The sequence below is a fragment of the Serinus canaria genome, chromosome 10 (genome assembly GCF_022539315.1).
Source record: "Serinus canaria isolate serCan28SL12 chromosome 10, serCan2020, whole genome shotgun sequence".
In the NCBI taxonomy this organism is placed as follows: Eukaryota; Metazoa; Chordata; class Aves; order Passeriformes; family Fringillidae; genus Serinus; species Serinus canaria.
Window position 1 is genome coordinate 6,416,283 of NC_066324.1, and position 15,686 is coordinate 6,431,968.

General features: G+C 44.1%; 1 protein-coding gene across 1 annotated transcript in view; it reads right to left on the reverse strand.

Moving 5' to 3' along the window:
• Nucleotides 1–2,843: 2,843 nt before the first annotated feature.
• Nucleotides 2,844–15,686, reverse strand: part of SLCO3A1 (solute carrier organic anion transporter family member 3A1) — a 132,489-nt gene continuing 119,646 nt past the window's right edge. The window contains exons 8-10 of the mRNA XM_030228372.2: nucleotides 12,891–13,066; nucleotides 10,006–10,070; nucleotides 2,844–5,603 (exon numbers count right to left, since the gene is read on the reverse strand). Of these exons, the coding sequence (XP_030084232.2) occupies nucleotides 5,224–5,603; nucleotides 10,006–10,070; nucleotides 12,891–13,066 (621 nt within the window). The 3' untranslated portion in view covers nucleotides 2,844–5,223. The remainder of the gene's footprint in view (nucleotides 5,604–10,005; nucleotides 10,071–12,890; nucleotides 13,067–15,686) is intronic.

Below are 15,686 nucleotides of genomic sequence, written 5' to 3' on the forward strand. Positions count from 1 at the left end.
AAAAAACCTGTAACATTTTGAACATATGTAAAACTGAGTGAGACCTGCTGGTATGTCAGACAAATTTAAATGCCTCAGTAATATTTGCATGCCAGGCAAATTTAAATGCCTCTCTGGATACCTTGTATTGACTTGGTAGAGCCAAGCTGTGCTCTGACATCGGGGGAAGGAAGAACTGTGGCTAGAGAAAGGGAGCTGATGGTCAGTTTGGAAAACACCCCCAAACCATGGGTGAGGTGGAGGCAGGGCTATCCAGGAGCACAGAAAGGTGGATAATTCTTTCAGAGACACCGAGTGGCTCAGTTACTTTCCTCCTTGGATCAGTCTCAACCATCAGATAAGCACGGCTGAACCTGGCTCACACCAAAGGTTCCCATGTTAATAAACTGCTGCCTGTATCCCCACCAATTCTAAACTGGCTGCCAACAGAACAGGTGAGGCACAGCAGCAGTGTGGGGTGCTGGGAGAGGTGAACCCAGATTTAGTAAGAGAAGCCAGAAGCCCTATTGCAAACCAGAGCAGGTCAGTATTATTGCTTGTAATCAGGGGTGCTGTGCCCTATGCACAGGAGGCTTGTGAGCTTTGCACATATTAATCAGATCTAGAGAGAGAACAACAACAAACCTGCTGCTGTCTGCAAACACAGTTCACATGAAATTAGGGGGATAGATGAGCACAGCTGCATTTAAAGGCAGAGCAGGAGTAAGTCTGGAAACCCTTGTGAATGTAGAAACAAAGCTGTTATCACATCAGTCCAGTGAAGCATTTGCATGTGTCTTTAATACTGACAATTCCCCACATCACCTGCCAAGAATAAAGCAAACATCACACCAAGAATGCCAAAGTCTGAAGAAAATACCAAGCCAAGCACACCCAGCTGTGACAAACTCTCATATGGCAGCAACAGCTGTGGCTGGCTTGGGGGCTAAAGCTTCACAGTGCTGGTAGGCTTCAGGTTGTTGTGGGTTGGCTGAGGAGAGAAACTGCTGGTTTTGAGATGTAGTTGCCTTTCTGTGTCCCAAGACCTCATTTTCTGGGAAAAAATGTCAGTCTGTCTAAGACACAAAGGTGAACTTTAAGCACATTGCCTCCACTGCAATGTGATGAACATAAAACTCTGATGGGGATAGGAGGGGGCTCAAATCACATTCATTCCCTTAATTGTAATTTTTTTTTTTTTTTTGCAAGGCAAAAGAAGTAAATGCATCTCAGCCATCTGGAAATATTCCAATCACTTTCCAAATGTCTGCAGACCATCAGTTCAGTTTGGAAGCATTTTGAAGTGTAGCTAAGTCAGATGATGGAAGCTAATTCCTCTCTGCATCTTTCCCTTCTCACCTTCTGGGCAAGGTGAGACCCAACCACGATGAAGAGCAGAAGCACTGAGGAGTTCAGTGCACCTCAGAGGGCAATGGCAGAGGGAGGTCCCTGTAATTGAGCTGAATTGCCAAGAATGGAAGGTTTGTGATATTCAAGTGGTAATTCAAGTTCATGGACTTTTCAGTCCCACTCTACATCCAAGATGTGCTGGGTAAAGTCAGAAAAATGGACGATTTCCATTGGTATTAAAAGAAGATTCTGGAAATGCATCACCTTGTTAACAAGGATGCAATGAAAACAATTCCAGTGTCATCTGCACCAATTTTAGACTGGGGTCCCCTTTTGATTCCACTGGGGCTATTCCGAAGTGGGATCTGAGCAAGGGAAAGGAAACCCCAACCTGAAGTCATGCAAGGCAGCTGGTCAATCCCAGAGAGACTGCAGAATCTCAAGGAGTTTGTTTTTCCAAACATCCCATTCCTTAGCAGCCAGCCACATAGGGAACACAGTGCTTGGAAATGCCAAAAGAACATTTCTGCTGAGACTGAGGCCTCAACAAACCCCTGAATTTCAATGCCCTTGAACATGAAGAAACAATTTCCACCACTGGATCTGGACCACACAGCTCAGAGCATGCCCCTGTTCCTGTTCCTGGGTGTTTTTCTAACTCCATCCTTGTTTTTTGAGTTTCCTGCATGGTTAAGGCAGTTGCAGGATGGAGGTGAAGTGCTGACAGGTGAAGGCCCATAACACAGTTTGGGAAGAGGGGGGATGTCTGACACTCTTCCTTTGTTATTCTGTAACAAAAATTGGGTTGCAGGCAAAAATGGCTTGTGGTTCTGAAATCAGAAAAAACCCCAAAATGCCTGCTGGTATGGGTGAAGGGTTTGGTCTGTGTATTTTCTTTCAGCTAAAGATCTGTTCTTAAATCTGTACCAAAGCACTGACAAAGCCCTTCACAATGCAGGCATGAGACCTAACCCTGGGGGAAAAAAAAAAGAAAAGAAAAGAGTGGGATGGGGGAAAAGATTTTCAAGAGTTCCATTATCAAAAGGAATAAAAAACAATCATGCAGGCATTTCAAGTTACAGCTTAAAAATAACATAAGTAACCCCATTCAACTGCATCTCCCACACACACTAAGAGAAGAGATCAAATGAAAAAAGTAAAGAAAAACAAAAATGAAAATGTTATGTGCCCTGGAATCCTTTTTCTATAACTCGGGTCAAGGGAGACTTTTGACTGCAGCAACAAACCACAGCTCATGAACACTGGGAGTTTGTTTTACATCATATCAATCAGCATGCTATTCTCCTTCACCTTGGACTTTCAGAGGGGAAAATCATGAAATTGTGAAAGGGGTTATGAAATTTCAAGCAATCAGGCTTTTAGAAAGGTTCTATTGTGTGACATTTGTGTTGGAGTCTGAAAGTGTGTGTATAGTGTAAAATTATGAGCTAACATTTGGAAAGACAGCAGTCTAAGTAATAAATCTGCAGAATGAAGAGAACCGTACAGAATGATTTCAAAGGCTTATACTTGACAATTATATATATTTTATGAGACAGTTATGCACCCTGTGCCTTTTCTGAATTCATTGTTTTATGGATGCAGTATCTCTATTTTAGCAGATAGGATATACTAAACCAACATAATGGTCTAAAAAGCATCACTTACCACCCAACATAACAATGGCACTGCATAGCTTAATATTTTTTTTTCCTTAAACTCCTTCATCAATTGAGTGATTCTTAACATGGCTGAAACCCAAGAATTAAATATCTGCAATTACAATATTTGTTGAGTATTTGGCACAATGGAGTTTATTTGATACACCCTTTTTTCCTGCCCTTATTGTGGCTGAACATGTAATTCTGTGCATAAGCTGGAAGCACACATACAAATTCAATCACGTGGAAGCAGTTGGATACTCCACACCCATGTTGCAAAGCCTGGATAAGAGCAAAGTCTGCTAAAATGTGCTGAACATGAGTGACAAGTTATCAACCCTCTGTAATTGTGCCAGCTCTGGGGTGTCCACTGCAGCAATGGACAAGGACTTGGGGAAGATCAGCCCCTCTGCCCCCTGCATGGAAGTGACATCCAGCATTTCCCTCAACGTGCCAGGTTACTCCTCTAAACATCCTCAAGTTCACAACAGCTTCAAAATTCACACAGAAAAGGAACTTTTAATTATGATGCTAACCCTTAAAGCCCTTCTGACATTTAGTCCATCGGAAACAATTCTGGTTCCACGGAAAAAAACTCATCAAATGCCACCAAATTGCATTGCTTCCCAGCAGGAATGTTTTGGAAAACAAAAGTGTGCACACAAAATAAGCCTGACCCCCACGTTTCTTGTAATCAGATGAAAGTTTCCCCATGGTTTTTGCAGGTTTAGGTAAGACTGCACTGCAGGAGCCAAGCCAAATCTGGTCCTGCATGGATGCTTTGTGGGGAGCTGAATGGAAACTTGAGTTGCTCAATGCTGGCCAGCCTCTGCTCCCATAACCCAGCCTTCCAGAGGGACATTATTCCCACATGTACAAACAAAATGTGGCATCCAGGAGAGATTATTCCATCTTCCTCACACGGCTTCCACTGAAAGTCAGTGGAATCTCTCAGGTGAAAAATAAAACACCAGTTGTGAGGGCTGAAGGATTAAGGTCAGTATTCCTCTCATCTTGTACACACACACACAACCACACACACGCACACACACACTTTAAAGAAAACATCCACCACACAATTTCTAGATTGCAAATGATATATATATATATCTTTAAAAACTGGAGAGAACATCAACAGCCTCTCCACATATATATGTATTCACTGAGTCACATAGAATATGAAAAAACTATATTATGTAAATCATCATATTATCTATAATTCTCCAACAGACAATTGTTTTTATAGAGACACAGTGCATTCATTCTCTTCTTTAAAAACATATTATGTGTCTTCATTGGCTTGGTAGCATATTAGAATGAAGGCGTATGGATAAAAAATGCAGAGGATTAAACAAACCCCTTGAGTCACATTACGTTTGGGTGAATTAAACAGGATCCTGCCCCAAACTAGCATAAATAAATCATCCTCATGGAAAAGTGTCAGCGATTTAAGGGTTAACATATCCTTGAAAATAATTTCAAAAAAACCATCTTATTAGAGGACTACACAGATAAGTGTTTGGAACTCATCCCCGTTTAAAAACGACAGCACGTTTGGCAAGTGTGAGCAAACGTCTTGAACTCGACTGGGTTTGAGATCTGAGCGTGGTTATTCACAGACAGCCACTGAGCTGCAATCTGCGAATAAGCCTGGCCTGGAAGGACTTGGATACCCCTGACAGCATCACTGGCCACTGGGAAGGTTTCCAGCAGCTTTCAAGGAATTCATCCTGGGCTCGTGGCTGGTGACAGAGTGCGACTGGTGGAAGGACTCCAGCACCGCTCCCTCTTTGCCATCGCGGACGCAGCAGGTTGGAGCAGCACCCAGCCTGGCCAGCCCTGTAGGGCTCCACACACCCCATCTCAGCTGGGAAAGAACCTATTGCTGTTATCACCCTGCTGTTATCAGCTTGCTTTCTCTACACCTCGCACCAAACTCTCCGCTGAACCTCTGCAGGTGCCCTCCTTGGAAGCTCATACTGTCACCAAAGGGGCTGGTGCCCAGCCACAAGGGCTCCCTGCTTTCTCCATCACCCTGCAGGATGTCACAAGTGATCCCATTAAAAGACTCTGTTCTCAAGAATCCTGGCTGGGTCTGGCTTTGAGAAAAAGACAAAAGTTTCCTGTGTTGCCGTTGCTGTTTTGCAGTTGTTTCTTCTTTCATTCGTGCTCTCTCCTTGTTTTATTAAAAAGGACCCTTGTATTATTAATATAGTTCACTCCTCCACAGTCACTATAAAACAGACTCCATATTTTCACACCACTCATGATCTTCAAGGTTATAGATAAATTTTGTCCTATGTGGTTGATTTTGGGGCACCGAGTCCCGCCCCAGATTGTCTAGGGTGAGAGTAGAGGCAAAAAACTCACTAGTGCTGAGACCACCTTCGTGGTTCTTGATGTATCTTTTATAGTTTTTCCTCAAGCACTGCCAGGTGGTTGTGTATAGGATGAATGCAAAGGACTTGAGGGCGATGGCAATGCTGACATACAGGTATCTGTAGACCACGTTGTCATACAGGGCACAGGCTCCTTGCTCCCCACAGAACGTGCTCCAGAACAGACACGTGGAGTCAATGCCGGCCCCGAAAATCAGCGGAGGTGGGATAAAACCTGCCAAAATAAGAGAGGCAAATCATGCTTCTATGATCCCTGTGATAAAGAGAGAGGATTGCAGTGAGGGGAAAGAGAGTACTTTATCAAGGCTAATAGTCCCAGCTGCAGCCTGTGATTTTAATTTTAGAAGTTCTACATCAACCTGAATGAAGTTTGTGGATGAGCTTTTAGCTTGGACTTAATGTCTGTGGAAGGGATTCCTGCTGATACCAAAAGGCAGCAAGAATCTTATTCAAGTCTGAGTGGCTTTTGTTAAGCTTCTTGTTTGCCTAATGAGACTAAGTGGAGGGATAAACAAAAGAGGAGGACAGCCTTGCAGATCACCCTCTAGAAAGTGGCAATTCTGCACTTTAGAGTGTTGCCCTGAAGGATCTCATAGAATTCCAGTTCAGCGCCTAAAATCAGCCTCAGCACTGAGATGCTGTTTTGGACTGTACCCTGATATCAAAACATAGCAAAAGGTTTTCTCTGGATTGAAGGAAAAAAACCAATAGCCCCTAATAGATGTCAAAGATGCCATCAGAAAAGAAGGGAAAATTTCAGAGTGCCATTAAATGAAATATCACAGCAGGATTCTCCCACAGCCACTGCAGCTAACTACCGACGAGTGTTTCTCAATCATAGTTTGCAGAAGAGCTGCAATCTTCAAGCAAAGTAATCACTCCAATCTCATTTAACTAATAAAAGAAATGTTTTTCTTGTCTACTTTCCCTCATCCTGCAGGGACACTGCAGCAACCCCCCATTTCCCATTAGCCTGATGGTGATTAGGACATCCACGCTCCAGCTCTGCGCTCCCCGGCCACCATGTGCAGCACTGGGAAGAAAATGTGAACACTCCACATAATGTAACCATTTCTCTACCTTCTGCTGTATTTATGGGCAGAGGCTGGAAGCAGATAAACCCTGAAAAAAGCCCTGATGGATAAAGTCACTGCTGTGGGTTAAGGCAGTGAGCAAAGGAGAGCATTGCACCTACTGAAATCCAACAGCAGGCAGGCACAACACCCCCCTGACAGTATCAATGCATCCGTAGGTGCTGTGATGCCTGAGACTCTATAAATACCTGTGACAGCAGACACAAGGACTGCAGTTTTTAGACAGGAAAGTGTTTAATCTTGGATCCAGTTTCATCATTAACCTGGATTTCCAGGCTTAAAAAAGATACCTTCCTTCAGCTTGTCACGAGCAAAGTAGTGACATTCATGACATGTATCCTAAGACTACAAATAAATTGGTTGTCTTCCCTGTTCTCTGTGGTAACTGAGATCTATTTATCTTATTTTCTTGATCACTGGAGCTCTGCAGATTCTGTTTGATCTTCTTTATATGTTGGTAAATGCAGGAATTAAGAAAGGTTATATGGGCTTTTGGTACTCATTTGAACCAGTCATTAATAGCACAAATGTAGTAAGTAAAATCAGATGATAAAAACACAAGACAATATGTTTGTTAGAAATACTCATTCCAGTCATCATATCTAAAAACCCATCTATGTTCTGGAAAAAAAATATCAGCACCAGCTCTTTGTTCATCATTTCAATGACTGGAAAATCCAGGCTGGGCTGGTTCTGCTTCTAAGTTCAAAGACACTTTTTTAGTTGAAACCTGTGAACAACCACACACTCAACCTGGATTTTAAAAATTCAGTTGGGCTCCTGCCACAAAGAAGCAAGAGGCTGTGCTGCTGACTGCAGTTTGTGTGCCAGTGCTGCTGGATGGCACCTCAGGGGTAATATCCAGATCTGGCAGTGACTGAGGAGCCACATTCTTTCTGTAATAATAGAAAACCACATTTGGATCATAATTTTGAGGTCTGAGTCCTTGCTTGTTAGCATGCTGAGAGATGTTGACACAAAGCTTTGGAGATGTGCAGGCTGAACTTCAGGGAGAGCTGCCATCCCCACCTGCTGGCTTCAGCCTGGTGTCCACAACAATTTGGGCTGGACAATGCTCCTCATAAGTCTTGAGGAAGGACCTGTCTCCCTTGAACTCCAAAGCTACTCCCATGTGAATGCAGCCATGTGGAAAAACCTTTAGCAACCAGTGAATATTTCAGGTTGTTTTTAGCAGAGGAGAGGATGAGAGACTCACAGGAGCAAGTTGGTGCTCAGAACCCCTGAGAAAAGGGAGCTGAGCAGTTCCACTACACACCAGAAACTCCTCCTGAGAGTGGAACACTGTGGGGTTTTGTCATGTTAGAATAAGAGGCAAACAACATGAGCTTGGAGGAAAATAATCTAAGGTAGTGCCCTTGTAAGCAGAGGCTCTCCCAGGATGTATGGTGATCACCACCCAGAAAGGATGCATCCAGGATCTCAAAGGTCTGAAATTCTTTGCCATTCCAGACAAATCCATTCCAAACCTTTGGCTCCAATGGCAGTGCTTTACTCTCTTCTCTGGGAAACTGCAGTAATGCTTTTATATGAAGACACTGTTAGGCTGCCCTCTCACAGCAGAATTCCTATGAAATGAGACTATATATGCAGGAGGACACCAGGAGAATTCAGTCATGTTTCACGTTATTACAGTGAATATTAAAGAGAGTCAATCATGTCCTACCTCTTACTGCAAAGTGTTGCAAAAATTTCTGCTCTATATATATATATATTTTTCATAGCAGAAACTGTAGGGCTGCATAAAAAAAGGTGCTTCTGTCTTAGTGAAATCTATTAGCTACGATTGCACCTTCGGGTCTCATACCTCTTGCATTTAATTCTCTCCTTTGGTGTAAGAAGCAGCTATTATCTCTGTCTTCTTAAGTCAAAGCTTAAAGGTGAACTGAAAAGCTTTTAAAATAAATCAGTAAAGCTATTCTCAAACCTCAGGCTGACAGAGGCACAATTTGGATACCTTTGCTCATATAGAAAAATATCTTTCTCTTCATTTTCTGTGCGTTCCAGCTACATTGCTGATATGCTTCAGGATGTATTGTCTTATTTCATGGGAATCCCTTAGTGACAGAGCAACATAGAAAGATTTGAATTTAAATTCTCACTATGGCTTCTCTGCTGGAATGAAAAAAAGAAATCTGTTCAACTTAACCATACATGTCTGAGCCTGGTTTTAGAGGAATTCAGGATGCTGCCATCTCAGGAGGCTTCTCTCTTTTGAAAGGAAAAAAGGAAAGCTAAAAATCCCTCCCCTTAAGTATTTTTCCTTTGGAAACAACAGCCCACAGCCATCCTCCTTGCACACTTGCCTGCTGAGACTCCACAATCAGCCACTGACAGATGAAGTCAGGCCAAAACCCACGAGCAGCACCAGCAGCTAAAGAAAATGCTGTGTTTGCAAGGCTTGAACCAGAGCTGACCTGGGTCATGCCAGACACTTCCTTTTGAGTTATCTGAGCTCTGGGTAAGTTAACTTGAGGGAGCTTTTTGTGTGGCTGCAGTTACTTCACCAAAACCATTGGACATCTAATTGGCTTTGTTGTAAACGGGTCTGGGAGCACAATTTCCTGTTCAGCTTCAGGGGAACAAGGGGTTAAAAAAATAAGTTAAAAAATGAAGTCATGTATTCAAAATGATGTCTGGTACTGCTGGATTTTCAGTCCTCTACTTCCCAGTGTTTTGTTGTAGCCTAAAAAACGGCACTTTAGTCTCCAGCTCATTCCTTTGGGACCAAGGGAGCCATGGAGGGAAGGTGCTCTCTGTGACCTGCTAAAAAAATAATTTCCACTCCCACAACATGCAGAAACCCTGGGCATGAGATGGTCCCACACAACAATGGATCAGAGGATTTTGCCTTGAACCACTGAGACTAATGAGCTGAAATAGAAGAGCTTTAAAATAGGAGCTGCCTCTTCCAGAGGGGGAAAAAAACCAGAAACAAGCAGCAGCCTGGCATGTTCCCTTTAATTCGTACATGAGGAGAACATACTGGTCCAGAGGTGGAGCCAAAAGCAGTTTAATGGGATATTAAACCACAGGAGGAAACAAGGACTCAGCTTGTCTCATTTTCCTGGTTTCATTTCTGAGACACCCAAAGGAAGGGGCAAACTCACCTTGTAACGCAGGTCCTGTCCCTCAAAGGAGGGTGAAAATCCATATCCCTCCACTTCAGCAATGTGCAGTACAGCAGTAATTCTGCAAGCTGCTGACACGTTATTAACAGCTACAGAAGAGAAACTGGTTGTGTGGGACCATGGGAGAAACAGCCATTTCTCATGCAACACTGCATTTTCTTCCATTAGCACAACACAAATGGCAGGAAAAGTGCCTTCAGGAGCCTTGATGTGACATCCCTCACGGAGAGGGCTCGGACCCCAGTGTGTCAGACCCCTCTCAGGACAATGACAGCGCTACGGGGAGTAGAAATCAACTTCTGCATGTTAAAAATTGAGTGTTCCAAGAGGGAACAAAGGGTGGGAGAGAAGGAGACAGGACTTTTGTACCCACCTAGCAGCCGGAGCAGCAGGAAAAGCACCCCCAGAGCGTAAGACTTGAGTTCAGGGCTCACGGTCCTGCAGGGAGGAGGGAGAGGCAGAGAGAGAAATCAATTCCTGTTGTTGTGCTTTGATTAACACACCCTGTGGCCATTCCGTGCTGTCAGCCAGGATGCCACCAGCACCTCTTCAAAAAGTCATTAATGGGGCTTTTCTTCTGCCTTCTCCTGGACTGCCTACAGCCCCAAAAGTAATTGCATTGGCAATAGGTTCAGGAATTAGCCAAGTCATTAATAACAACAGCTAATGCTGACATTGGATGTTTATAAGCTCCCCATCAAGTTTTCAAGGCTCCAGATGTTGAGAACTGGAAGGAGAGAAAACTTTTGGTTCTGAAACTCCTCAGACTACTGGGTACAAGAGAGGGAGGGAGAATGGTGGACCAAAAGGTTCAGTCATGCTGGTGATTCAGTGAGGAAGTGCTCAACACTAGTTTTCATGCAGTTTGCAGTGCCTTCTGCTATGAACACAACCACTATTGCATTAAGAGTTATCCTTCAAAGGTGATTTAAAAAACACTCATGGCAGGGGTGGTTCTCTCTATAAATACACTGGAGGGGCATCAGCCAAAACTGAGAAAACAGAGACAGTTTTTAAGATAGCTTTTAAGTAAGGAGAAGATCCTTCTGATCACCTGCCTTCCTCTCACCCAGTCATGGGCCATGTAATACCATGACTTCTGCATGAAGCCTGTGACCTCAGGATCAATTTCAGCATTTTCCAGGCAGACCCCCACACTTTATATCTAAAGCCTTTATGCCGGGAATTATACGACCTTGGAAAAATGTTCCAATGGTTAATGGGTTGGCTCAAATAGGATTCTACAGTTGGGTGAGGAATGAAGGAAACAGAGCATTAAAAGTTTATTTTTATGAAAAAACAGATTATCACATGGAATATTCACAGTGGGCTTTTAACTGGTGGTGGTGTCCTTCCATCTACTTTTCTATATTTAAGACCAAAGTCAATCCCCATACCTTAGGCTGGAGTAAAAATTGCCACTTGGAGACATCTCCTTTTCTCACTGACTACAGCAGTGACCAAATGACTTGCTATGACAAGACATTTAATTTGTAGACACTGAGTCCATTTTTAAATAACCATGGGAGCTGCCAGTGTCACTTGTCACTGCTCTGGACACCAAGGACACATTCATATGCCACAACTTTCTTTAAGCAATGGAAGATGGCAGTTGCAAGACAGCACAAGGTGGTATCTGGCTCAGAGCTCTCTGCTGTACATTTGGTACATTTTGTCAGCTATCAGTGATTCTGAGTGAAGTTACAAATCTGGATGTGTGAATTGTTTATTTCCTACAGCTCTGAACTGAGTATGTTTAATCTTCCCTTTGCTTTTCTTATTCCCTGGTATTCTTCTTCCTGGCTTATCTCATTTGAAGGCAACACTAAGATGTCTCCATGCCGTATCCTAAAGGTGCTGGCAGCTTCCTTGAACAAAGAACTCTTCAAACTCCAAATTGCTTTTGTCACAATATTTATCATGAAGAAATTTGATTTCCCTTTAGCTACCGAAGATGCAAAGAGAGAAATGAACTAGAAGGTGGAATATCTCATTTTGTATCCTGCAGGGAGACATGCCCTCACAGAGCTGTTCTGTCCAAAATCCACTCAAGAGTGTGTTTCTAATACAGACCTTATTGATTGAATTTTATTGGAATTTTCCAGGCAGCAGAATGGATGTGCTATTTATGCCTCTGGTTATTAGTCTCAGTAAATGACAGCTTGGACAGCTAAGTAATTTTGGATAAATGTGGGCTTAGATATATATGTATATCATAAGGTGAAGCGTTCCATATGTCTGGAAATAACACAAAGGTCAGTTTTTTGAATAAGCTACTTTTGCCCACCTATTCACATTGGTTTAATTCAGACATGTCCTTCAGACTGCCAAGTTCCTTATGTTCTTGGACTTGGTCCAGGGTGAGAGAAGTTAAACTCCAGTCAGGGAGGTACTCACCAAAGCTAGCTTTAAATTTTTCTGTGGTTTCTGTGGTCTCCAGACTATCTCAAAAGGTGAACCTAAGCCTCTCTCTAAGTCATTACATGCTGAGAACATGGGCTGGTAATTCTGCCCCTCTCTCGATGCAGCTATAACCTCCTTATTAGCTGGATTGGAAACTGCATATCTGTATTTCCATGTTAATCCCAGAAGAACAACCCCTGCTACCATTCTCTGCAACATCCCTGCAGGAATCTTGTCTGTTTGGGGGCCCAGTTCCACCTCACTCCCTACACCAAAGGAGAGCTCGAGCAGTTCTTGTTTTCTCTCCAGCAGCTCCATACTGCAGGCTCTGAACTGGGGCCATGCCTGGCTAAACCAGGCACTAACAAGTGAAAAAAAGTGGCTTGGAGAGAAAATGGCTTAAATGAAGGTTCAGTTCAAAGTCATGGGTCTGGGGACAGTGAGCTTGGTGTAAAAGGCAGAGGCCAGGAGCTGTGTGGGACACACAGCTCTCCCCTGTACCCTAGGGCCCCTTCAGCCCTGATCCCATGCCAAGATCCCACCACCTGATGAGGATGGTGACTGATGGTCCTACTTGGTGAGAATGATGACTGATGGCCCACCTGATGAGGATGGTGACCGAAGCACAACCTGATGAGGACGGTGACCAAAGCCCCACCTGATGAGGATGATGACCGAAGCCCCACCTGATGAGGATGGTGACCAAAGCCCCACCTGATGAGGATGATGACCAAAGCCCCAACCTGATGAGGATGGTGACCAAAGCCCCATCTGATGAGGATGATGACCGAAGCCCCACCTGATGAGGACGGTGACCGAAGCCCCACCTGATGAGGATGATGACTGAAGCCCTACCTGATGAGGATGATGACGGACGGTGTCTGTGCCATGGCCCCGATCATGCTGCAGACACACATCACACACAGGAATGTCAGGAAGGCCTCTTCGCACCCAGGGCTGGGGCATTTGCCAGGAACGACGGTGGCGTTTTCGGCAGGGACCGAGGTGAGGCACGAGCAGCCACTGAGGTTCTGCAGAGGAGCACAAGGAGTCAGGAGAAGGGAGAGCTCTGATCCCCACCGCTGCCCTCTGCAACAGGGCTTGTCAGCAGCAACGCCTAATCCTCTAATGGTCAATTAAATAACTCCTAAGTGCTTGTTGGAGGGGGGTTTGGAAAGAGTTTCAGGAGCGTCAGAGCTGACACATGCTGCCAGCAAGGCAAAGCTGTCCCTTGGCTTGTTTCTTTTCTTCTGCTCCTTTCAAGTCTCTCCCATAAATGTCACGGTGACAAAATTATTACCGAGTTCTACCTCTTTGGAGGAGAATAAAGAAACAATCTGTGTCTCTGTGACAAGGAAGATTCCCCCCATTATGGTTCTAATTACTTTCTTATTTACCTCCGTCCTCTTGGCTGTTGCAATTAAACTGAAGTACATTAAATGCAGGTAAATTTGCAGCCCTGCTCTTGGCTGCAGGTTTGGGGCCTGTTTCCAGCACCTCAAACTCTGGGCAGGAGCCACCCAGGATGGGTGCTGCAGCTCACCCAGAGCTGAACCACACCACAGCCTGGCAGCACAGATGCTGCTGCACCTCAGTGCACTCCAGGGCTAATAAATGACATCTGGTTCAGAGGGATTTGTGTTGAGCTAAAAGCTCAAGTCAAGCAAGATAAACTTTATCAATATGTGATCAGAAGGAGGGTGGAATGACTGCATTTTGCTTTGATCTCTCCAGCAAGTGCAGGATGTGAAAAGAAGCTTTGTTTGCCAGTCACAGATTTAAGGATTTTTTTTTCCTTATTTTCCAACTCGCCCTCCTGATTTCTGAGTGGGGGATGTCAGTGCAATTAAGGCACACAATACTACCAAGAAATCCCTTAACGAATACAGAAAGAAACAGTCATTAATGATTCATGGCTTGTCTTCACAAGCCCGCTGGGTTTGCAGGTCACATGTTTGGATGAGGAGTAACGTCATAAAATATAACATATTGAAAAGCAGCTCAATCTCCTCCCCTTCTCCTCCACCATGTGCAAGCAGAAATTCCTTTGCTTTCCTGCCAAAGGGGTCCCCTTAGGACCATACAAAAGCACACTTTCTGGTTCACTGCCTCCACAGATAAGGATCAGCAGGGATACTATTCCAACCCTTCTGACACCAATCTCTTTCTTCTGCACAGGAGTCAAATCATTTTTTTCCAATTAAGTGCACAGAGGACAAGAGAGACTGTGGTGCAGAACTCTAGGAGAGCTGGAGCAGACATGCAGGTGCCTTTCTGCTGGCAAGCAGTAATTAAAATAACAAATTCCTGTGCTGTGAGTTAGAAGCTGACACCTGAAGGCTCCAGAATGGTGACAATTAGCACCACTGAGGTGGTATTTGCACAGAAAACAGGAATTTGTAGCTCCTGGCTCTTACTGCAGTGCATTGCTAGCCACCAGCCTGGACAAGGCCCTGTGGATCAAAACCCATGTAAGTCTGGAAAAGTTTACACCTGAACTGAATAACACTTGGACAAAATTCCCATCACAGCAAACACACAGAACTGGGTGTTTATTTCCCATGGGCTCTCATCAAGGGACAGAAAGAACCTGTTTTGGGCAGTGGTGAGGCAGGCTGTCCTCCCACTGGTGGGATTTTTTTACAAAGCACAAGGCAGATTCTACCTTCACTGCCGAAAAATTGTCCCTCAATCTGCTTTTCTGACCACTTTGCTTCAAGGTGCTGGCCCAAAGCAGTGTGAGTGGTTTGTACCAACCACCTCAGCTTGCTCAGCACTGCACCTCATCCTTACCTGGCAGATCTTTGATCTTTTATTACTGACACAGTAGGCAACTCACAGACATCAAACAAGGAAACATCAAAGATGGAGTTATAACTTTGTCCTGTGGAGAGGAAATTTTTTGCTACCTGTGCCAAACTTCTGTAGATCTCCTTGTCTGCAACCCCACTGCATTCAACCACTTGTTATCAAAACCTTCTGCTGCCCAGCAACCTGCACACCCAGATTTATGTGTGCCAGTGAAGCTACACAGATGCAGAGTTTACACCTTTAACAGCATCCTGACTTTGGTGTGATTATCCATGCAAATTACCCATGTTTTTAAGTACTCATTTTTTAAGCTCTGGCTTTGACAGGGAAGGGACAGGCTGGCATTTCAATGCAAAGCTGTGAGGTGCCAGCACAGTAACTCCAGGCTGGAATTCATGGGTTTCCAGACAAAATGCTGAGAGAGTCAGTGGCATCAAACAAACAAGATGCACAGTCCAACATGTGGCATGCAAGGGTCACTCCCAGGAATGGCTGGAAAGAAAAGTTCTTGGGAGTGCCAGAGCTCTGCCTACCAGCACTGATATTCCTATGGCTTTTTGGACAAGTGCACCTCTGGAATCAGCTCAGTAAGAGAGAAGGAATGAAAAAGAAAAAAATACCTGAGCTACACACTGCTTGTAGAAATTGTTCACAGAGGAAAAGTGAAGAGAAGCAGTCAGAAACGTAAAATGTAGTAAAGTTAAATAAAGCATTCAGAGAATTTTATGTCCCAGTAAAAAGCAACCCTTGCCTCATCACAAGCATATAACATTCACAAGACCCTCCAGACAGGTCATTACCTGGATTATGGGTTTAAAACTTGGTTTGGCAATTTGGCTT